This window comes from Bombus flavifrons, chromosome 12, assembly GCF_040668555.2.
Source record: "Bombus flavifrons isolate JBK064 chromosome 12, iyBomFlav1_principal, whole genome shotgun sequence".
Classification (NCBI taxonomy): domain Eukaryota; kingdom Metazoa; phylum Arthropoda; class Insecta; order Hymenoptera; family Apidae; genus Bombus; species Bombus flavifrons.
In genome coordinates this window covers 5,935,975-5,961,291 of record NC_138453.1, presented here as the reverse complement: position 1 = coordinate 5,961,291, position 25,317 = coordinate 5,935,975, and the positions used below count along the sequence as shown (strand labels likewise).

General features: G+C 39.2%; 1 protein-coding gene across 17 annotated transcripts in view; it reads left to right on the top strand.

Moving 5' to 3' along the window:
* Ca-beta (Calcium channel protein beta subunit) overlaps positions 1-25,142 on the top strand; it is a 93,453-nt gene extending 68,311 nt beyond the window's left edge. For 3 of the 17 annotated variants that reach the window (XM_069124580.1, XM_069124581.1, XM_069124582.1), the window contains exons 4-11: positions 6,014-6,130; positions 7,696-7,815; positions 7,885-8,095; positions 9,511-9,599; positions 11,431-11,567; positions 12,158-12,323; positions 12,390-12,759; positions 14,210-15,403. In XM_069124580.1, the coding sequence (XP_068980681.1) occupies positions 6,014-6,130; positions 7,696-7,815; positions 7,885-8,095; positions 9,511-9,599; positions 11,431-11,567; positions 12,158-12,323; positions 12,390-12,759; positions 14,210-14,466 (1,467 nt within the window). In that variant the 3' untranslated portion in view covers positions 14,467-15,403. The other 14 variants (XM_069124594.1, XM_069124593.1, XM_069124592.1 and 11 more) reach the window with 11 other exon arrangements.
* The last annotated feature ends 175 nt before the right edge of the window (positions 25,143-25,317 follow it).

Genomic DNA, 25,317 nt, shown 5'->3' with positions numbered 1-25,317 from the left:
CGAGGATGTTGCAGGCATCCACGTCCACGGACAACAACGCGATCTCCAACCGTCGTTACTTTAATTGCTACGATGTAATTAACGGACGAGCAGTCGTTAGGCGAGGTCTCGGAGCCAAAGACGAAGCTCACGGTCTCCCCTCGTTAAGATCCTCCTCTTAAGAGCAATTATACCAGCATATTTTGTGACAGCGATGAAACGACCGTCAGTCTGGCACCGACCAACCGGTGTCAATCTCTACCAGACGATTCGTCGCGAAACCATTAGAGGAGAAGGAATAGAGTTATGGTGGTGGTTGCTTAGATCCGAGAAAGGTCTTTCTTGTAACTCTCCTTGACCGTTCTTTAAGTATAGTATGTAGGAGAATAAAAAGTCTTAGAGTATCTAGAGAGAAAGAGAGAGAGAGAGAGAGAATGGGAAGAAAGGATACTTAGGAAATATCATGAATTATGCGAGGGTTTTTGTCAAAATTTAGGAGACTGTGATGTATAGACTTTGTTCTGAAGCTTTTGTTCCGCTATCTTCTCTTTTTTGGAAGTATATAGTGGATTATATAGATGAGCGAGGTTATATGTTATTACATACTGGTAAAAGTGGATTAGTTAGATTTTAGAGGATTTCGATAAGAGGACATATATTTGGAAATTTTGAATCCGATAATCTCCTCTTTGATTTAGTGAAAGTAACAGAGCAAAATATTCGATCCGTTATAGACTTGGTCTAGAAGACTCAAACCACGTGGAACATAATATACTTGACCCATTCAGACTACACTTGATCGTACGTTAAACTTTATACTACCATAAGGGAATATCTGTATTCTAAAATTTTGAATCCAGTAACGTTTCCTTTGAGATTTGATAAAGGTAGTAAAATAAAGCGAGACCAGAAAATGTAAACCATCTAGAATATAATATTTGAAATATTCAATAGAGAAATTTTAAACAATTGCAAGAAGATCAAATAACATATCCAATAATATAATTTCCAATATATTCAATAATACAATTAATACAATTCCCCTCGAAATTTGATAAACGTAGAAATTTCGAACCACCATCGTATTAGTATCGTGTCTGCGTTCATCCGTCAAAATCAAGAAGCTTGTCACATTGAACAAAGAATCTCCTTGTCGACAGCGTGTTCGAAGCTGAACACGAGGAGAGGATCATCGAGAAGCGATCTCGTTTCGCGGAGAAATCCGCGATGGACGCGAAAGTCGAAGCACCAGGTGCGATTCGAGGTGCGATGAAGCTCGAAAGCTGTGAGTAGAAACGCGACTGGCGTTTGGATGGCTTGCAAACGGAAGCGGAAAAAGTCGTGGAAGAGCGCCTGAGGTGAAGTTCCACTGGCTGCACGGCCTTCGCGCCGGTCAGCATGGCGTAGCAACGCCGCGAAAATCCCACGTTAAACTTTTACCAACGGGGCAGAGTCTATTGCTAAGTTTGTTCCATTGGTTGAAAGAACGAACAGAGCAGAGGAGAAAAAGACGCAATGCGGTAGCGTGTGCTAAGCGAGAGCTTAGCGGATCAACGTCGTGCCACACAGCCGGTTCAGAGAACGAAACTGGGCCATAACAGAGTCGAAGGGCCCGGCGAAGGTGGATAAAGCCACTCGAACAACGGCCCTGGCGACGACGGCGTTGGCTTCCGGCGATGATCGGATACAATCAACACAATTCTGGCTACAACAAGCTATTTACGCAGGTACACTACCGACAATCGTGCTTTCAAGTCTCTTTTCATTGTGTCTTGCTACGGTCGTAAAAGAAAATTTGGTAGAGATTAGTTGACACTCATTGGGAATTTTATGTAGATACTTTAGAAGATCCTTTCGTCATCTCTTTTACTCTTCTTTTATATTTTCTTTTTCCATTCTTCATCGATATTTTCCAAACTTTCGTTTTATCAATTATCAGTTTTTGTGATTTTTAATTTTAATATTCTTCCATTATTCAGTTAATTTTCAACTAGATATCATTTGTTTCCATACGGTTTTAAACATTAGAATGAAAGAAATTCAAATTAATAATTGACGATCATATGGTAAAAGATATGATATTATCTTTGATTTATTATGATCATATGGTGAAAGATATGAATTTTGATGATTTTATGTAACTTTTATTTAACGTCTTAAAGGGATACAGAGTAATTGAGTAAGTGATATATGAATTTTTAGAAAATAGATGATATTTTGTAAAAAAGGAATAGTATCAGTTCTTCGTATAACTAATGTTATTAATATTTGTTAAGTATTCAAGATCATAAAAAAGACGTATAATTAGTCTAAAGATCAAACGAAAGGTTTAGTGCAGAATTGATTGACGATATATTGAATTTCTATAAAACAAGGAAATTGTCACTCATCGTATTCATTTCACTTATGGTATTCAACTATTATATCCATATTGAAACTTGTAGCAATTAACTGAATTAAATTGAAGCTTCCACGAACATCATCATTTATATTCTCTCAATTTAATTAAGGTGATCGTTCTCGTTTATATTCCGAAGAAAAACGATCTCTTTTTAGCTTTCACCTTAATGTTATTTTTTTTGTAATACACGACACAGGCACACAGGTAAGGTTATAAGAAGATAATACTTGTAACGCGTACGGCGTACACGTTTCATAAAGGGTGTCAATGAATCGGCCTCCTTACACAAAGTAAATTAGTTGCAAGGGAGCAGCGTGGAGCCTGCGAAGCGTCTTCATACATTTTCTCGATTTTATAAAGGATTTTCCGTGGCGTGCGATGCGTCATACAAGTTTTACATTAATCAGCCTGGCGTGAAATAAAACCGTCCAGGCGTGCTATCGTTGCACAGCCTCGATCCTTTACGTTGCAATCTAAATCGATCTGGTTTACATTTTGAGCGTGAAACCGAGCGTTTCCAGTATGCTCTGTTGCTCCTGCAGCCGCTGTTTTCGTCCTATTCACAGACTTCTTTTTATCCTCCTTTTATCCGCGTCGAGTTTTTAGTACTTTGTTTGCGTTACCTCGCCATTCTTCTGTACTTAACGTTTACTTCATTTCCATCTTCCATCGTTTACCACTTTGGTCTCGTTCAAATTCAATTGAGGTAACTCGACTTGAAGTTTGTGTACACACGAGTCAAGTTATTTGACGCGAAGACATTTAAGTTCGAGTAATCTGATTTTGAGTGGATATTTAACCCAGATCTGCCCTTCATACACTCAGAAGGATGATTTAAGGTACCCAAACTTAATTTCTCATCTTTTTGGGGCGTTCATAATGGTCAATATCTTTTTAGAAGGACAATGGTCTGAAAATTAATCAACAGATTTAATTTATAATTTACTACTATCGTTTATAACGCTGAATGTGCTTTTAGAAAGACAGTAATCAAGAACTTACTCAGCGGACTTAATGCAGAACTTAAATGGAGCAGACATGGCCTTATTTTGAAAAATACCGCTACAAGCTCAGATACATTTAAGTTAAATGAAAATGGATGTCTGAATGGCGTATATTTACAGTCAACTTAGTTTAGAGAGGCAAGAAGGTAATAGGAAATAACATTACATTACCTAGTAGCTATTGCTCTTTTCATGACAAGAAGTAGCTGAGAACTCGACAAGACGTTTTAAGACGAGTAAAATAACAGATTCACGTTAGTACAGTGGTCTGAAGCTACTTGAAGTCAACTGACTCAGTTAACAAGAAACATAGAAACTTGAAAGTATATTTCAAGATATTTGCTCATATCCATCCCTTATCTTCTTCCATAAATTCCTATCATCTTAATTTAATCTTCCAATATAGAAATTCGTATTACCCAGTGACACAAAAATGCTCTGGCTAAAAATTCGTCACACGCGATTGTTCGAGAGCATTCCAGTCCTCGTGATCCCCCGGAGGGTCGAAAAAGGTCGTGGTGGCACGCATAGACGAGTTTACACAGTCACGCACGGGGAACAGGTAGAGAGACGATTAAGTAAAGGCCGTTGGCATGGTTACAAGCCCCGACCGAATGAACTCATCGTCCCGATAGAAAGAGCGAAAGAGAACGACAAAAAAAAGATCCCATTTAAGGGTGAGGAAGGCTGAGGGGAAGTAGGAGGGAATCATTTTGTAAATGAATTCGACTTTCATCCGTCTAATACTATATAACGAAATTCGAAATTGCCTCCAAATGCACCATGCTGAAATGCAAATCGAACGGTTGCCTGAGTGATGCGACACACGCTGGGCACCCTTTGCATTTAATTAAGTATCTAATTACAGGACAGGTAAAAGCTTTGACTTTGAAAGGTGGATCAATACGTCAATGTCGTCTTCGGTTTGGAATCGATAAAATTGTTAGAAATTGCGTCTTCTCGCTTCGATGAATTTCCAGGTCTCTTCATGCTCGAGAACGTTCGACATCGATACGTCTTCCATCGCGTTCGACGCAATCGATCCAATTAATTCGTCGTACGGGCAATTAATTGACCGTCCAACATCCCTTTTTGTCACATTGTCGCCAACATGGTTGCGTTACGAGCTGTTCCTGAAACGTTTGGCAGGATGTTCCGCGAGTTGACGCAACCAATTGCGCAGCGTGCGTTAACGTATAGATAGAATCCTAACTTTCGTCGCGGATAATTTCCGGTGTTGTTTGCCCAATTGCCATGCGATTATTCTAGAAATCACACGGAACTAATCATGAAGTATATGTAACACTTTCGTAACGCGTACTTTTGGCGTTGTGTTGTACTGACACTTATAAATTTAACTAAGATGTTATTATATTATCATAGGGAGTTAAAAGATACAGTGCGGGGAAGAAACATCACAGTTTTACAAAATGGAATTATAACTGACATTGAAGACCAATACATAAATATAATGTACATCCCAGAATAGAGCGTGATAAACAATGCATAGTATGAAACATAGCGATACTCATATACATTAGCATACATTAAAATCTTTTTTACATACCATTGTATGTTAGACAGTCTACTGATCACTGTCTCGTTTTATTTAATTCTTTTTATAATCTAGAAATGAAAAGAATTCGTGATAAACACGTACCTAATGAATATACGCTTGTCCGACCAGGTACGGTCCGCTCTACTTAGTCGCGTATTATCCACTTATTTGTACAAACGTTGAATTTTTTCAAGTCGAACGTATATAATTGCGTTTTGTTACGTTTCTATGACAGAAGTACGAGCAATTTATGAAATACGACAGTAAATTGGAGACTAGATATCGAAACAAATATGAAATTAGAAATTGTGCAAAACAAGAATTTCGTCGTTTATACCGATTCAAGTAACAAGCCGTTGCAAACTAGCACGTTAAAATATTTGCAAAGAAGTGGGGTCTGCAAAGACGGCTACGGTTGCTTCAGAACCGACGGAACTTCTCTTTTTAAGCTAATGGTCCCCGACTCTCAAAGCCCTTGAGAACTTCTCCAAGGCTTCCGTGGGCAAAACATCGGGCTCCCTGTAGTTCTTGGAACACGAACTTCGCGAAAAATCTTGCCAGAGTCGTGACGCAGTAGTTACCAGTGTTTGACAAATTCCGCGAAACAAGAACCGACAAAATACCATAATAACTGGTAGCGTAGAAATCTCCCATTTTCCAAATTTCATTCGTTTAAACTTTTATTTTACCAACCGCGCATTTTACTACTATTCATCAAAGCAACATATTGTACGTATAAAATAAACAAAACAAGGAAACTCGCTTTCTGGAATCTTTGTGAACCCTGACAGAAAATAGAGTATATTAAAATTATCAAAAAACGACCAACGTTATTAATACGTTTTACATTACCGTTTGTAAAAATAATAACATATTGTATGTATAGAAATAAAACGAGAAAATTCACTTTTTGGAATCTGTGAACTCTGAGAAAAGACGAAGTATATTATTATCACAAAATCAGGGAAGAGTCGTTACTGTACTCGGTTCGAAATTATTCGATAACGATCCGAATGTAATAATGGATTTCGCTTGGAGGCGCGATTTAAACAAGTTTATTTTGTATTTCAGGGCTCGGCAGACTCGAACTACTCACAGCCGAGCTCGGATCTCTCGCTGGACGAGGAGAAAGAGAGCTTGCGTCGTGAGAAGGAGAGGCAGGCCCTCAATCAACTTGAAAAAGCCAGGGTGAGTCATTGATCTTTCGCATGTTCCAGTTTCACCTCTCCTTCCTCCACCCCCGTTTGGCTTGTTTTTCCACCGGTCTTTCGTAAATCGTTTGGTATCGATCGACTACTTCCAAACAGCGTCATTGCCTCTGACGCCGCCTTCACGTTCAAGTCTGTAAGTTGTCCGCCGAGGAATGAAAAGCGTGTCAATGAATAAGCGCGCCAGACCAATGAGATTTCGCACGCGGAGACCGCTTGGCGAAACCAATTAAGCGACTCGTGATCCTTTGTTTTCGACGATAGATGCAAATGCAATATATCGCGTTGCCAGCCGTGATACTATTGCCTTTAATTGTACCTTCCTTTCTAATAGCCGGTGCAACGCGTTCGAACTCGGTGAATTGGTAATTATCGGATCGGTTGTCTAGATGCTTCCGTCACACTCCTCTCTTTCTTCCCTATGTACGTACAGAATCGCCTAATTGTGTTCAACTTTGAATAGCGCAGAGTATGATGAATGGAACACACTTGTGATCCACCGAATTTTAAAATCTCTTTTGGTTTGCGAATTAAAAAATTTCTGACCATTCAAATCCTCGAATCTTCGAGCTTATAAATTTACGAACATTCGAATGTAACTTAATCCTACGTTTCAACGATAAATTTCCTGGTACCAGCACGAAGTTTCGCAGAATTAGGGCGAGTATTTAGACCAAGTAATAACAGAGCGGGTCGTGTCTGAATTATGAAAACTCTTTTGTTGGCCAGCATACACAGCCCATCAGTCGAATCACCTTCGACTGAACAATAAATGAATATTGATTAAATAGCCGCGACCTTCGAGTGGTAGAACGACGTAACAAACGCGGACAGCACCCTATCACTGTATTACGGTTTTATTCTTTGCCGATGTGTCACATGATACATTGACAATGTACCGATCATCCGTGATCTCATCGGCATTTACTTTATGCTTAAATTACTGTTGCACGAGTATCGTTGCGATATAATGGATTACGCTACACGACCCAATAAAAAAGTCGATATCGTAAACAATAAAACTAGCTTATTTATCGAAATATTACCGCTGATATTCCTTCGGGAAAAATTTTCTAACGAGAATCTGGCTCTTAAGCTCTCTTTAACATCTTGACTATCGCGCGAATATTACATTAGGTTGTCCGAAAAGTGTCTTTCTTTTATAGACACGTCTTTTACAACGATGCATCTTTATAGAAACATGAAACCTAATCCATTGAATGTTGTGATCTTTATCTTGATAAGATAAAATGGGTTATACGTAATTCGATAAAATAATATATAACGGAAAATGTTGTGCATCCATTATTTCCTTATAAAACGAAAGAAACTTTTCGGACGACCTAATATGTATACTTTAGATTCTCATCGTTATAAATTTATTAGTCCACGAGATTTATCCCTTTTTAATCATTATAAAAAATTTAGTAAAGAACGTGATCATCAATAACCACCATGTGGTAGCCAACATGTTAACGTATAACTTGTAATTAATGTTATATTATATAGAGTGGCTTTAATAGAAAGTTTTTGTAAATTATACAGACGAAAGCGGTAGCGTTTGCAGTACGGACCAATGTGAGTTATGATGGATCTGTCGACGATGATTCGCCTGTCCATGGCTCGGCTATCAGCTTCGAGGTCCGCGACTTCCTGCACATCAAGGTACGTTCTTTATCTTTTGTGTGTTTTCTTAACGATCTAAAGTAATCGATCGTCCACGAAACTCTTCAGGAGAAGTACGACAACAATTGGTGGATAGGTAGGCTGGTGAAAGAGAACGCGGACGTTGGCTTCATCCCGTCCCCGGTGAAATTAGAGGCCCTGAGGCAGCAGGCGAGCGCTGCACGTGGTACAAAGGGTCTCTATTCGGCACGTGGAGGGTCTTCAGGGAACCTTGGCGAGAGTGGTATGCCCTCACGTGGTTCCACACCACCTACACCAGGTATCCTAGCACGTCCTTCTTTCTTTCCGCCCCGAAAACCACGGTGTACCGACCAGTTCGGCAATTCTCGACCGATCGATGTCTCGACAATGAAAACACAGACCGAAGAGAGGGAGATCGTCGGCTCGTCGTACAAAAAATACAAAATGAAATAAGAGAGACAGAAAAGATATACGAGAGAGAAAGAAAACACGAAAGAACACTAAAAATCAGAAAGAATCCTAAGTTGGCCCTAAGTATATGTACATATACAAACACTATAGTAGCTTTTGTTTCTTTCCACACCGCATATGTCGTGGGCTTCTTTCTTTACCTTCTCACCATTCTTCTTTGCCCGTTTTTATTTTAGTTACGAGAGTGAATCCTCGACTAGCGATGATCGAGTTCTGCGAGTTAGATCATAGGAAATTCAGCTAACGTTGCGTTGGTCATTGGAAATATTTCTGCATGTACTTTGACCGCCTTCTTAACTCTAGAACTACCGATCATTTACTTTAACCTATTCGAAACCGGTGACGCACTGGACATGCCGTGTTTATTTGATGTAAAATCAAATGCTGACGCATCCTATGCGTCGTATGAAGGTATTTGTGTTATCGTTATTAATCACTAGAAGTAAAATCGTGTATTGCAGAGAGTATTATATAAGATTAAGAAGTGACGTTGGTTTCGAGATAAAGATACGTAATCCTCGAACAGGATCATAGAAATTTCGAAATGTCAATCCTTGAAAATTTCCTGTGAGAAAATGTACTTTTCTCTCGAATGGGTTAACGTATACTAAAATGTACATAGATGATTATAATCAAAGTGATATAATGAAAATAATCACGTTCCTCTCTGAATAAAATCCAAGATCAATTTTTTTCCAAAGTTTCTGCATGTTTTTAATAATTTTAAACTGAAAAAGATCCATACTTGTAACAAGTTTAATAATTCTACTGTTAAATGTTTCGTCTAAACACTGATCCTACGGATCGAGAAATTCTCCTTTTCATATTGTAAAAAAGATACAAATTCGAGATTTTCATCAATGACCCACGCACGAGTACGATCACACGCTTGATATTAGTATTCACGTTCACCCGCCTCATAGTTCAGACTCGACGATACAATCAATCGATCCCGTTCGCCGACAGCCACTCTATTCACGATCACGCACAGACCCAGTCAATTTACGTCATATTTAGTATTCTATGCTGTAAATGAACTTTTCAGTAGTTGCTTCCACGATCTCTCCAGACAATCATATTCGACAGCATCGAATTTATTTAGTACCCTAGGTTTCTTAGTCTGCATTCGATCGCTTCTCACTCTAGTTTTCCTTTGAGAGAAAGAGGGACATCCGTCGATGCACGATGCATAGGAAGGATCGATTTCCATGATTAATTCGATCCAATTTCTTTTCTTGACAGGTGACGACAGCGACAGCGTCCGCGGCGGTAAGGCAACGTTGACCACGCCACCGGCTAAGGAGAAACGGAAGAACTTCTTCAAGAAGCCGGTAAACGATTTCGACGAATCGCAGTGTCTATGACTATTCCGATCCTTTTTGTGTCCACTCGTCTAACGTCGTGCCTGATTCTACTTTGGGTCTCTAGTCTTGTAGTCGACAGCTCGAGAAAGTATATATTTCTAGTCAAAAGTCTCGTCCACGTTTGCATGAACCTGAGATGATCCTATGAACGTTCAGAAGGAATCCTGTAAACGTACACCGCTGTTTATGAGTATTAGGACACTTAAGTAAATCTGAAAAATCATTAGGAAATTACCAAAACCATTAAGAAACGGCGTCTTATTTGCCTCAAAATAAAAAAAACTACATGAATCAACTCATATTTATTATAATTTATTATGTCGCTTATATAACTCTTCCAAATTTAACAACTTTTATCTATATATATTAGTTGATATCTTTGCAGAAATACAAAATTCAAATCGAGTATTCCTTGATTACTTAAATTAATTATTACGTTTTCGTGAAATCAGCAGGTGTCAAAATACTTATAATCAGAAATATACAGCGGCTACAGCAATATTTGTATATAGCCTTCTATTTCAATGAAATATTTTTCAGCAAATCCTATATTTCACGTCCATAGTACAACATTTTTGTAGTCGCATGAATATGAAATTTTATATTACTTAGATCTAATTAATTGTAATAAATACAATGTGTACGAATACTTCGTACAGCCATTGTGCAAAAAGGGTTCTATAGATGCCGAAGAAGGCGTAAAACTTTATAGACGTTCAAAAAGGATCCCATAGATATTCACGGAGTATCTTATCAACTCTTACGGACGAAGATAAGCTCTATGGGATATTAGATAGGTCCAATCAAAATTTTTCGTCGGTTTGGCAAAGATTCGCGTTCGATAAAACCGGTGACGTGGACGAGGCTTACGTGTCTAAATTTATCTGTCGGTGCTAGAAAATATCGTGGGCCACGCGAGGACTAGCAGATTTATTTCTGTGAGTATGCGATTGTGTGTATGATACTGGGATACCTGCTGTCTCTGTGCATCGTGTATATCTGTCGAATCAAAGAAGAAGAAGAAAGTGAGGAAGGACAGAGGACGCGCATCGAGCATTCAGACTCGTAACTCTCCAAACCGAGAGTTTATCCGATAATTCCCACTTTCAATTTCCACCAATTTATTACTCCAACAAGAAGCAATTATTCTAAAGTCTAAATCCACTATTTCTCGGCTGACTGCTCTGTGAACTGTGTCAAATGTTCCTTTTCCTGTACTCTTTCCTTTTTTAAGCACACATATATAATACGTCAGTGTGTCGATGTGAGTAGCAATTTCTAGCATCGATCGATAATCAAATAACAATTATTCGATCTTAGCGGACCATTTTACCATGACGAGGACGATCTCGTCGAAGATGCCCTGATCTTGATGAAACCACGTGGTCCATTTGCTGAAAATGGTTCGCCGAAAACACGGTAGAATGATGGCTTCTAACGAGAACAGATTTAGTGCGTAGAAGATCGTTGATAGCTTAGGTTGATCAGTAGTTTACAAAAGAAAAAAAAAAAAAAAAAAGAAAGAAAACAGACTCTGCTTGGCCAAAGTGCCTTTGGAATGCTGAAGAAAGATGGTCGATGAGATGGCGATATTACCGTGAGAAGGACTTTGGCCGCGCAGGAGGGTAGGTCGTATACTGTCTCCAGTCGACGTGGCCATTAACTGTTTTCAATGTTTTCAATGTTGCATTCCGTGCGCACGAAGTCCTACGTAAGTGAGAGACTATCTTGGGGCTGATCCTGGCGTGTAGGACATCTTCTTAGTCGGTCTAGACTCATTCGTTCGTCTCGCTTTCAGGAAACAACCACGCCGTACGACGTTGTACCATCTATGAGGCCTGTCGTCCTGGTCGGTCCATCGTTGAAAGGTTATCAGGTGACGGACATGATGCAAAAGGCGTTGTTTGATTATTTGAAACATCGGTTCCGAGGCAGGTACGCGAAGTTTTCTTTAAAGTTGAAGCTCTTAGTCGAAGAGCAATTATTTAGTCATGTTGGTTTATACAGATTTTGTCACAGAAATGTTTATTGAACATCTATTTGCATATTTTCCGTAACTTTTATGTACATGTGCATGCTGAATTCGAATCTGCAAATAGATTTTTTCTGTCACTCATACTTTTTCTGTGATTGCTCTTTTCATTACTATTACTAAAAATTATTGAATTCGTAGCAAGTTATTTTACTAATAACGGTACGCTATACGTAAGATGAATTTAAATTAATTTATACTTGGCATATTCGTAAGAATAAAATTCTAATATTGAAGAAATGTATTATATAATTAATAGCTACTCTTTGTAAGGTTTATATAATACCTTATCATTCAATATGACAACAAAGTAAGAATATTTTGTGAGCCAATGTTATTTAAATATGTATGTTTATATAATACTTTATCATGTTATACGACAAGAAACGAAGGATGTTTTGTAAATCGATATTATTTGAATATTATACTATTTGCACGAGGAAGTATTCCATTCTTTGCACTTTTGGCTAAATATTTGTTTCTACAATTTCAGAATAATTATCACTAGGGTAATGGCAGACATTTCACTGGCAAAGAGATCGTTGCTGAACAATCCATCAAAACGAGCGATCATGGAACGATCTACGAGCAGGAGCAGTTGTTTGGCGGAGGTTCAAGCCGAGATCGAGAGGATTTTTGAGCTTGCCAGAACCCTTCAGGTACTTTATCAACCATTTGATCCTCTCGTTTCTAAACATTGTCCACTTACCATTATTAATTTCTAGTTGGTAGTTTTGGACTGCGATACCATCAATCATCCGTCGCAGTTAGCTAAGACCAGCCTGGCGCCAACGATCGTCTACCTGAAGATTTCGTCACCTAAAGTACTCCAAAGGTTGATCAAGTCGCGTGGAAAGTCGCAGATCAGACATCTGAACGTACAAATGGTGGCTGCTGAGAAATTGGCTCAGTGTCCTACAGAGATGTTCGACGTGATCTTGGATGAGAATCAGCTGGAGGAAGCTTGCGAACACGTAGCTGAGTACCTGGAAGCTTACTGGAGGGCCACGCATCCTCAAGTGATCGCTACAGTGCCACGTCCAATCCCTGCACCGGATGCACCGGTCGACGCGTTAACACCTCGCGTCACATCAGGTATCATATTCATTGCGACGCGTCGATTATGGTCGCATATTATCATCGAGGATCTCGTAGCAGAATGTTACCAAGTACAAATATTCTACGTGAGTTTCATTATCGCGGAGAATGGCCTGGTTAGGATTGTACACCTTCATAGACGAGTAGAGTATTTGTATTTCAAAGGTATTTTAAAATTGGGTCGTTTAATTGTTGGTAAAAAGAGGAATTTTGTGTATTTCGTGATTTGATTTCGATAGACTCAGACTGGAAATCTAGACAACGACATCGAATCATATATCAGTCAATTACTTACCACAGAGAATTATTTAAGCTCGGTGATCGCGACATATCATCATCATTATTCTCGTCCACGACTGTCAATCCTTTTCACACAGTCTCAATGCGATCCTCACCTCTCAGTCATGGCTGGTTGGGTCGAGGTTTCTAGCTCACTTGAAACTCTAACGAGCCCCAATTCCGTCAACTAACACTCGACACTTTCTTCTTGCCTCTTCAGGTGCCCATCATGAGAGTTACTACGGCCACGAGCCAAGAGGTAACCCAACCTTTTTCTCGAGCGCAAAATTGTACACACGTCTCTTTTTCTTTCTTTTCTCTTTCTACGAGTCCAACGTCGCGCACCCTGTGTTCCGTTACTTGCTTGAAGATGTAGAAAAATAGAGAGAAGAAAATAGATAAAAGGTTGAGCTGATAGAATAAATCGGAGAGAAACGATTATATTCGTTCTGGTATTTTTCAACGCGCGAACAAACACCGTCGTTCGTTTTTCCTCTTTTGTTCCATTTTTTTTTTCTTTTTTGTTATCGAGAGTTGGATTCTCGAGAAAGAGCAATGGCGACATTCGAAGCTAGTAATGAAACACATCTGTAGTTGTATCATTAGCTGCACGTAGCCGTTGCATGGATTCGTGTTAGAACGTAGTAGTTACTCTTTATTGGAAAGACTGCTAGTCGCTGGTTGCAGACCTATACTCAGCCTTGTAAATTATTACGATATATCGTTCGATGTACGCTGCACGTCCTTCTTCTTCGTGTGCACGCTATAGCGTCTGAATGACGCGCGAGAAGTTATATCTCTCATTTTCGTTGTATATACCCTGCTCTCGTTGTTTCTTCTATTTAAATCAGCGCTGTTCGAAATAAACTCGGAAATTCCAAGAATCCTATTTAACCTTCTTTTTCTTTTCCTCTTATAAAAATTTTAATATCACGTTCTATAAAAAAGAAAGAAAAAAAAGAAAGGAAGAAAGGAGGTTCCACCAACGCGAACAACGCTGGTTTAAACTATACCTACAAACTTATTATTTTAACTTGCGCGTTTTCCGCATGATTTGGCAGATTAAAAATAAACTAGCAGTCTTTGAACTATCAAGAAAAATACACGTATCACGGTGAAAGATATTCGTACAAAAAGCACGACACCTTTATATTGAATTTCTTTTCAGCGACGATATATGGATCGGCAAACATGTATCAACCTCTGCAAGACAATGGCGCGTTCGTTCTCGTTAGTTTCAATCACGTTTTCATATTGTTTTTCTTTGCTCATATCCACTTCCTTTCTGCGCTCCACCAGAAAGACACGACCATTCCTCGTCGTCAGTTTCACTGCCTCTATTATTCATCCTCATCTCTACGATCGTTTAATATAATTCTAGCTGCAGCTTACCTCGTGCACGCTGCGCTCTGTCTACTACCCTGACACGAGTGGATTTACCCGTGACATCTGTTCGACTATTAATATTCATTAAAAGCGTTTAGAACATGCGTTCACGATGTCGTCACGGACAAAGACTTCTCAAAGTGAAAAGACTAACGTCTTCTTGATAGTATCGTGAATGAAGCTATCATGTTTCATGGATCGTTCATTCTTTTTGTTCAATGCCCTCAACTGGTACGGTAGAATAATTTCTAAACAATTTTCTCAATTATGACATTGTATACAGAGGCTCGTAAAAGTATTTGAACATTTACCATAGTGAATTTTTTTATATATTTTAACGTAAAAAAAATATTACTTTTGGTTAATTTTATTTTGTATATATGGAAGAATTTTATTCCTCCTCTTGTAAAATTATCGACTGCACGAAGAACGGACTAGAAAATCATCGTTTCGATAATTTTGCACTAGCATGTCGTCAAAGATTCAATTTTTCAATGTTTATGCTCAGAGAATATTAATAGACAGAAGGAAATACGTGTCACGTGGATAGTAACCGCCTGGTTGGATCCAAAATCTTAAAATAAATCTTATGAGCTACCAGTTAAGGGTTGATCACGTAAAATCCACGCGTGTAACATGCTACGCAAGACTAACAACACGTAAACAAGCGCGTGACCGTCCACCCTTGCATACTCTCTATCTTTTTCTCTTTCGTTCCATCGTAAAAAAAAAGTCCTCATTCGATGAATCGCAATAATCTCCACCAAAACGACGACTCTACCTAAAATATAAAAAGGAAAAAAGTTAAAACATTCCGTTACCACTGGCAAAATTAAAATCTCAGATCGAGAATAGAAAGAAAGAAACGAAAAGAAAAAAAAAAAAAAACGAAAAATAGAAAAGGAAACGGAAAAAAGAAAAGAAAGCACCAGGTCGAAGTATGATCGGCAATCAGCTCTGACTCCGATGTTCTCTTTGTTTACGTGTAAAAGTCGTGGAGGCGGTGGCTGCCACGGGAGTCATCCGAAAACAGGGCCAGTTCACCTATGGTCCGGGTGACGAGAACAAGCCCAAAGAGTCGAGCTAAAAGAACGCTCGCACGCACGACGACGCTTCTTCCACACACACACTTCCTCCTCATCGCGGATGAGATTTTACGGCGTAGACCGGCTGACCAATTCTCTGTACTCTGTCGTCCTTCCCCTTCCCCCGTAATCTTAATACACGGGGGATTACGATGACGATCGAGAGAATTAGAGACTGTCTGTTTATAGGGAAACCTCCTTAATAAGGCCGCGTTGTAAGTATAGACGGGTTTGGTGCACGGGCCCGGTGAAACGGGACCTTATTCTTGTTTCTCTTACCCAAAGAGAAGGATTTATTTATTTAATCGATTGGTTATTTAATTTTGGTTACTTTGGTTCACCTCAAATGTTCCTCACTTTTCCATCGTTTTTTTGTTTAATTCATTCGTCTATTCTCTTTTATTTTATATTATTTTTGTCATTCGATTCATCCGTCGACGAAGATTTCTGTTCTGTTCTGTTTTGTGGAAGTGATTCTCCTTACGTTCTCGTTTCAATTTTTAATCAATCTCTTTTTTTTTACAGTTCTGTTCTATTTGTTCGTTTTATCTCCCCTTTTGTTTTTGGTTGTCTCGCAAGCCCTTCCACCAACCCTTCTCACATAGAATAGGTTGATATAGAATAGCCTAACGAAGCGTAATCAATTAACGAGACTTGATCATGGGAATCGAGAGGATCACAGATTTTTCGATGGAATAATGTTACACGTAACATGACTTGTTTCAAGAGGAATTTCAGAGCGCGGTCTCTCGGAAGATCTTCGAAATCCTTCTTTTGGGATATTCGCTTTGTTTTTGTGCTCTCCCCTTGTTCTTTTTTTTCCTTTTTTTTTTCTGAACGAACGCGAAATCCACTTTCAATGAAAAGCATAGTTTTTTTCCTTCTAGTCGAAGCAAGTCCATGGAGGAGGACTTGCGTCGAGTTTCAAGGACTCGTTTATTTCTCGATGTCTGCGCTCCAGCGCAACGATAGCTCGAACGTCGGAGTCTTTGCAAAACCGTGTCTTTTTTTGCCCCTCTCGTTTTTCTCTGTCTTTTTTGTACGCGCCCTGTTCTTTTTTTTGCATAACTAGCTTGCATGCACTGTGTATGGTGTGTCGTTGCGGTGTTGTTTTAGGTGTGACATGTAGGTGGACTTACTGGTTCCTCAACGTCCAGCTTAACGTCGAAGTAACAATCTCTTCTGTAATCTAGTTTTTTGAGTGACACCCCGTGAAATTCGATTGCCAAGCTCGATGTTTTAATACTGTAACATCAACTATGAGAATTATAAGTTAAATCGTATTATGAGTTTAGCTCGTCGAGCTTGAGTAATAACAAAAATTTGAAAGGAATACGGAATATCTTCGGAATTAAATTTAAGAAGAGATTAAAATTAATTTTCTACAATTCAATTTATGGAATCGATCAATTCTATACAACTCGTATAATAAATAATTCTACTTCTTAGAATCAAGCTCCAATCCTATCAATGTTCCACTATCAAAAACTTGAGCAGGAAACAACGATATTCAAAATTCGCTTCCTTTCAAATTTTACCCCAAAATCGCGCCTGATTTCTGTAACATCTTAAATTCTATAGATTCACGTAAGGGGTATCGTGGCCAAGTTACAGAAATTCAGGCTCCCTGAACCCCACTAATATTAACAACTGTAACATTGAATTTTACCAAAAAATCTAGGATCAGGATCGTACAGCGGCGGACACATGAGCGAAGGAACTCGAAAGTCGAGGCTGGAGAGGATGGATCGTGATCGGGGCGATCGTAGTGAACACGACTACGGCAACGAGGAGGAATCGTACGTCAGTGGCGTCGATTACGGGAGCGCGTCGAGGCGTCGCCAGCAGCAAGATCCGCGCGCATTGAACGCCATTTAGGAGCTGGGGCCCCGGGGCCTGTCGCTACAGCGCTGTCCCCACCTGCGCACCACTGCTCTTTAGTGGGGTCGCCACCTGGTACGCTACTGAACGTACGAACGTGCTTAACGCTACCGTAGCGAAGAAAACAAAAAATATTTGCGCTCTGGTCTGTTAGTGGGGTTTCTTTCCTGTCGCTACCCGTAAGATGGTTCATTTTGTTCGATTTACTGTTTAATAGCTAGACCCTTGTTGTTCGAGCTGTCCCATAATTTACATAGAAATCGCCTTTCGTTACGATATTTCTAGCCTTTAGTATACGGCATCGTACGTAACGCATGGAACTCAGCGTGTTTTCATGCAGAATCATTTTCATTTTCTTCATTCTGTCCGTTTATTGGTGCCGGATCTCGATGTAGAACTTCTATTATAGATACATTGCATCGTATTATGCCAATGATTCTCGTTACCGAAGAAGCGTGCACGATACTTTACGCTGTAACAGAGAGTAGAAATGTTGATTATGCAAAGTGTTGTTCTTTCGTAGAGCTGAGATTTTGAATCTCAGGTAAATCGCTTTGATTTTTATTTGTTGGATTGTTGAGATGGTACGCGTGCACGCTTGTCTATGATACACGAATGTTTCATCCTACGAGGTATACACTTTCTTCCGTTTGCGACTATTTTCGTTATGATGGAAGCAAGAGTTAGCGAGCTAGTGCATTATTTTTTCATTTTATTGGTTCCAAAGTAAACATGGCGCAATTTGTCGTAAAAGAGTAACGTGTCCATGGTGACAGACATTGTAGATTCTATTTTCGTAATCGTACTCTCGATTAAAGGAGCCTTGTTGATTTCGTAACGATCGTTTTCTTGACCATTCGATAGATATCGTACAAGTAGAAAGACCCATTCTAGTGAAACCAATTGTTGTTGTCATGAAACTATCGAGTAAATGGCTTTGTTCTGTTCCCATCCCCCAACCCTCCTCCGTTTTACAGAAATTTTATCAAATTAATTACAAAGTTCGTTCGCGTAAATGGAGAGCGTGTGAGAGAGAAAAAGTGTGCGAGTGAGAGAGATGGAGCGTGTTGGCGGCAGCGAAAAATTTTCACGAGCATTTTTTCCAACAGGAATTCCGCATAACGATGGGCGGATTGAAACGAATAATCGAATGTCCTTGTCGATGAGGTACGCACAGGATAAATCCCCCATTCGCGGAGCCAGCTCAACGAGATGAGTATTGACATAAGAACAGTCACGTGAACAAAGCTAAAGAGAAACACACTTTTAAGAATGAGAAAGAGTGAGAGAGAAGGGAGAGCATGAGAATAAGAGAGAAAGGAAAGGAGAGAAAAAGAGCCCTGGGGCCTTAATCTTTGCGCTGACTCCTCCCGGGCCCCTATTACCCAACCCCACGAGAAACATCAGATTTTTCAGATCGATGATTTATCAGCCAGCTAGGGGAACTCGTGAATCGGCATCGAGTCTTCATTAAACGCCACGAGATTTTCGCTCGAAATTAGGTAGACGATCGTCCGGAGCTAATTGAACGAAAAAAAGAAAAAAAAAGAAAGAAGGAAGTATAAAATAAAATCGTGAGAAACGAACAAAAAAGAGAAATCATAGGAAAAAGAAATAAGAAACTTCGATATGAATTTCGCGTGGAATTCTTTCAATTCGGCCGACAGAACAGCGATAGTTGCTTCGATTTAGAGAGAAGAGAGGAGAAACGAGGAAAATGATCTCTAGTCGATTTACCTTAGGATCGATCGCATGATTAAATTCTTAATTCTAGAAATTTTAGAAATTTCGCGTATTCGTCACGAGGTTCGTACAGAATTTCACGATATCGAGTATGGAAGGAACTCGACAAAAATAAAATAACGAAACGAATTAACGTTGCGTGGCGATGGGTTGGGATCAGAGATAATCAATCATTATTGTCGTACGCGATTAAAAGTTTTCGATTATCGATACGATGGCGCGTTGATGATCGCCGCGCTAGGCTCACGTGTTTATACGTTTTATTAGAGTCTATTTGGTGAAATGTGAATACACATACACACACACATACACACACGTGTTACACATGCACAGACAGGCATACACGGGCACACGCACACGAGAACACACAGTGAAACACATTTTGTGTATATAGTATACATATATAAATAATAATATTATTATATATATATAAATATATTGTATACGTATGTACGCAGTGAACACTTTTACCTTTGTCACTCGACAAAATTCCGATCGAGGCAAAATGTGAGTATGAGAGCAAGAATGAATGGGAGACAATGAAAGGAATAGAATGAAAGTGGATAGAAAGTGAAACAAGAAAGATGATACTATACCATAGAATCAATAGATATCGTGTAAATATTGTAAGAAGCCTTTAAAAACAAGTCCTTTCCGTTTCGATTTTGTCGTGAATGCAGCGTCGTCAGCTGCAGCGAGGATCATGGTAATGCTGAATATTTGTCAACGTTTCTCATTGTTTTTACGGATCTACAAACACTTTCGGTCCTCGTGATCAACGCTTTTGACGCACTACGAACTTGCTGCAACTAAAATACGAAAAATATTTATGGAGTAATTGATGCAATACATATACACAGACACATGCACAAACATACTCATACACATACACGCATACATACAGAAACATATACAAACTTGATATACAAACACTTGATTGCATACCAGTTGCACGAATGTAATCGTGACAACCGATAATGCTAATCGAATTTTGGTCGTTCGTGTATATTGATTTCTTTTTTAGATGCACGCATCAACGTTGTTTCTTAAGTAGAACGAACAAATCTCGAGCTCGCCATTCTTCGCAGAAATAGCCTTGCGCACGGCCAGTATAATTAAATAATATCAAAAGGGCAAAAAAAGAAAAAAAGGAAAAAAAAGAAAATGTACGAAACGTAAGATAATGAATTTTTCTAAATTAATTTAGGGAATTTTACTTAAAACGATCACTTATGCATCATTAGACTAGCGAAACGAAGCGTTTCTTTGCAGGAACGATTACGTTCGATATGCGTTCGTGTATGACGTTGCTGTGTGAATTTAGCGAGGTTTTCTTATCGTTTTCACGCAGTTTTCGCATTTTCCACGGCCGATCGCTGGCATATTTTTCTTTAAAAATAAATTAAAAATAAGGATTTGGCGCACGGTCCTTTGAATCTCAAAACTTGAGCGTGGATCGTAATTTCTTGTCGATATATGTATCTCTGCCAGCGATTCAGCGTCGTCGTCTTATCGAAAGTGTTTCAAATTCTTATTAAGCCCGTTGTTTGTTCGCCACATTAAATTGGCGCTGGAAGATTATATAGTTGTTGAAGATTACAAAAATCTTCGTGCAACGCCGTTTATTGAATTTTAATGGCGCCACCCATGGATCGAGCGAGTATCGAAGCGAAAGTCTTCGTGGAACGCTCTCAAGATGAACTTTCGAGACGCCTTAAGAATTAAGTAGACGATCGTGTGGAGATCAGCATTCGACCTAAATTTTCAATCGCTACGCTGTTAAACGAATTTTATTGGCGCTTCGCGCCGTAATAATTTCGCTTGTCGAAAATTCCATATTTTATCTTTAGACTGGAAGATTTTTATAAATCGAGCGAAGATGCTGAAAAATCTATGACAAATATAAAAAGATAGTTTGTTTCGAATTCGAGACAAATTATGGAATGTTCGAGTTTCACGTTTCACGATTTTTCACGTTTTCCAGTTTCGCGAGGATTCTATTGGTCGCTAACTGTAAAATGTTTTTTGTAGCCAACGTTTGTAAATACTAGGTAAAATATATTTGCAAAACACTATCACTGGTGATGTCTATTTAAAGATACTCACGCTTCTACTTCGATGTAGGCGAGTTTCAGTCAAAATTCAATGCGAGAAGGAGCGTGCGTTTCGGTTTCTTTACGACGCGATTCGAGTGCAATTTGGAAACGAATGCTCGGTAGTAGCTAGAGTTTCTTTCGAACTTTGTTTCCTCGTGTCGAACAGAAGCCGTTTGTACTAGGGTAACGTTCTTATATCACGTTTGCTCGATTATTTTAACAAGTTTCTCTGTTTCTGCGATTTAACTACGAATAGCGCCGCAACGTATAGGCGACTCGATTTTAAATCGTAGCTATTGTATACAATTTTTTCTAGACGTCAATGACGCGATTGATAGAGGATGTGTAACAATATCTAGCCCACATCCTTAAGCAAATGAGAATTTTTTATAATATTTTGTAAGAATCTTTCGCTCGAAAGGCAGCGATAGAAACCCACGTCATGCAGACCTGATACGAATTATGGTGTCTCACGTGGCCACATACATACCACACACACACACACATACACACACACACTCACCCACGATACACGAATTTCAAAGAAGCCCTTAATATTTCTTACGGTACGATCCCTAGTAGTTAACTGACGCAAGATCCGTCGGTTTTGTAATCATTAACGATTTCGTTTTAGGATTTTAGCGGCTTCCAGTCCGTTCTTTCTTTCGATATATCGAAGACTAGTGTTCGAATCTGTAACACGTGCATTAGCGCGCTAAATTAAATGCAAAACGAGAGAAAAAAAATTATATGAAACGTAACTTGTAGCTTTCGATCGACGTCAATTCGGATCTACGTAAAAAAAACAAAAAAAAAAGACAAAGGAAATCTGTGTAGTATTTCTCAGTAAAACGATCTAGGATTAAAACTCGCACGCGACAAGTTCGTTCGATGCCTATAAAAATCGACACACATTCTGTTCTAGCGAAAACAAAAGAGAACAAAGATAATATCTCCCATCACAAGCCAGCCAAATAAAAAAGTATTAAAAAAAGGCGAAAAAAGAAAAATTCGAAAGACAAAAAAGAAATGATACAATTCACTGGAAATCGCGATGTCATGCAGGAAAGCTGAAAGTCCAATCGGCAACGCAATCGAATTTTCTTCTGAAAGACTTAACGAGAACATATTAACGAGCGTTTAAATATCGATGTTTAAGCTGTTTAGGAAGAAACGAGAGAAAGATGAGAGAGGGAAGACTGGATGCGGGAGAGATAGAGGGTAAGCCTTTCTTCAAGAGTTGCGAGAGTCGAGAGGGCGTAAGTACAATTCGTTCGATGTATTTAAAAAAATTAGGGCGCGAGTTTAAATTAATTAGGAGTGAATTGTTGCGTTGGTTTGCACCATGTGCACGTGAATGTGTTGTTAAAATCTAGACTGCTTTTGCCGGCGTCGCGGCGGGCGATTTCGTGCGATCGATCGACGCACTCCTCGAAGAATGCAACCCCAATTACACGAATGGTTGGAAGGTCCAAAAAAAAAAAAAAACAAAAGAAAAAAATAAGAGAATAAGGCACTATAAGAACAAAGCATCGAACGAAAGATAATCGTTTCGTACGAGCCATATTCTGTGAAAAAATTTGTTCTCCTTTTGAACAATTTTTAGCAAATTCTTCGTAGATGTGGACCGTGCCTCGGTGTTATGTTTGCTTTAGGGACGTATATGGCGAAACGCCTGTCCTTGTAAAGAGCCTTAAGGCTTTCGCAATGAAATATTATTGGGTACATTGCGTACAGCGTGGTTTCGAAAGTATATATCTGTGTGTACACAGAGAGGCAGAAGAGAGGAGATGGAAGACGAAGAATAAAAGAAAAGTAGTGCTAGGATCACGATGGACGCCATTGTCGGTTTGACTCGATGATCGTGATTTTGTCTTCGATTATGCATGTAATAAACCGCGGCAGACGCATCAACGGAAATACGTTTCTGCGCGAACAGAATGGGAACATTGACGCGTTCTATCGGCTTCCTGCTGCCGCTTTCTGTATTCGATTATTAGACGTAATCTAAAATGGCAACAGTACCATAGCAAAACAGAAAAACGAAGCGTAAGACGTTCGCTGTTCACCGTCGATCATACGCGTTTTAAAAACGTTTTAGAATTAGATCGAGCTGTAGTAGAGACAGATAGAGACGATTGCATGCAGTCCGAATATTTTTAAAAACAAAAGAACTAAAACGCGGCTGAAAATATTCTTCGTCTCGCGGTCAGCCTTGACAAACTAATCGATATTTTCGCAATTGTCTTCTTCTTTTATCTTTAGCGAAATTGATAGTTGATCGTTGAAGGAAAAAAGATATTACGACGTAAGCCCGGTCGATACGATTACGATAAAAAATGGCAACTGCTAAGAGCTGCTTCTTGTTCACGCCGTCCCGTATAATTAAATACGATCGTCGATTCGAATCAACCGGCGTCGCTCCGAGGACGAAGTCCTGTCGCCTGTGTACGTGAATTCTAACGTGTTCAATTTCGACGTGCTTTCACGCGTGTCTGCCTCACGTGGTGCGTGTGTGCACGTTGTGTCTCCTAACGCTAAGGAACAAACGCCGCGCATTCACGTTCTCGGTCACTTATTTTCTTTTGCGGCTGGTTCGTTGGATCAAAGTTTTTTCCCTGTGTATATTGTCTATTATTCCCTCGTGCGACTGATTTCGATTGCGGACAAGCGAACGAAAGCAAGGAAGAAAGGAAGGGAGAAAGAATGTAAAAAAGAAGAAAATAAAACTGCAAAAAGGAAGGAAGAAAGTTGAGATAAGAGAGCGATCTAATTCGTTTTCCTCGGGCGAATTTTATTTCGTTGTTGTCGCGGAGGAATCAGCGTGCGAGTAACGAGAAGAAAGAGGATATTCATTGAAAATGGATAATCGATGACTTTGCTGTTAAACGAATTAAAAGGTTCGTCTAATCGCGTCGAGTTTAATGGACGAGAGGAGAAATTGGAGCAAGTGTATGTCTGTATGCGTTTGTGTGAACGAGTTCGAGAGAGAGGAAGAAACGGATGAATAACAAAAAAAAGAAAAAAAAAAAAGAAAAAGAAAGGAGGAAAAGAGGAGAACGTGAGAATTTGCGGTTCAGTATGCGCGAGCTGCGGTTCTTCGGAGACGGAATTGAGGTGATTAATTAAACGAGATGTTGTAAATTGTTCTATAGCAAAAATGAAAAGTGTTACGGCCGTGGCAGCGCGCCCTTCGAGAGTTCCTCGACGGTTAACAAAATTCTTACCTCTAATCGATTCAACTTCGGCAGAAGAAACTTCGAAATTAATATTCGGAAGGAGTAGATAGGAAACACACGATCGATCGACTTGATCGACGATTAATTTCGTCGTCGACGAGTCTCGAGGAGCGCGATGCTTTGATCGTTTCGATGTTGATATGTCAATGCTGTGATGTTATCCTTTGAAACTTCAAATGAAAAAAAATATATTTCCCCTCCCCCTATTTGTCCCTCCATCATCCCCGTTCCCCTTCGACACGGCCCACCCTCGATTTTTCCAGAAAGTATCCCGCAAGACGAACCCCTTCTCCTTGGAAAATAAATATTTCTATTACTGTAACACTCCGCATAGTCCTTTAAAAAAAAAGAAAAAAAATAGCTAGATTCTAATCGTATTTAATGTAAAGTTTATTATTGTTACATCTCAGTGAATCTCTCCTCTATCAGTGATTTCACGGAGAGAACGACGTATCGTCGACAAAGGAACGCGTTTAGGAAGATACCGGAGAAAATTATATAGCGACGATTTCAGGGGAAGGGTAAAAGCGTTAACTATTATTAGGAAAATCCTGAAAGTATAGCGATCGATAATCGATCAACCGTTACGCTCGTTCCTCTCCGATACGTCACTGGTAAGCAAAATTCCTACATTTGTCGCATTTGTAAATAAAATTTTTATCATCACACAATGCAACGTGTTGTTATCTCCATGTTCAACCTAATTGCATATTAGATCGCGGACAATTATGCAAATTTATCCTTTTATAAATACTACTAAGAACAAATTTATTTTACCTACTAACCCCCTCGTATCTTTTAGATTATTTTCTATCTGTAGAAAATTTCTTAAATTTAATAAAATTA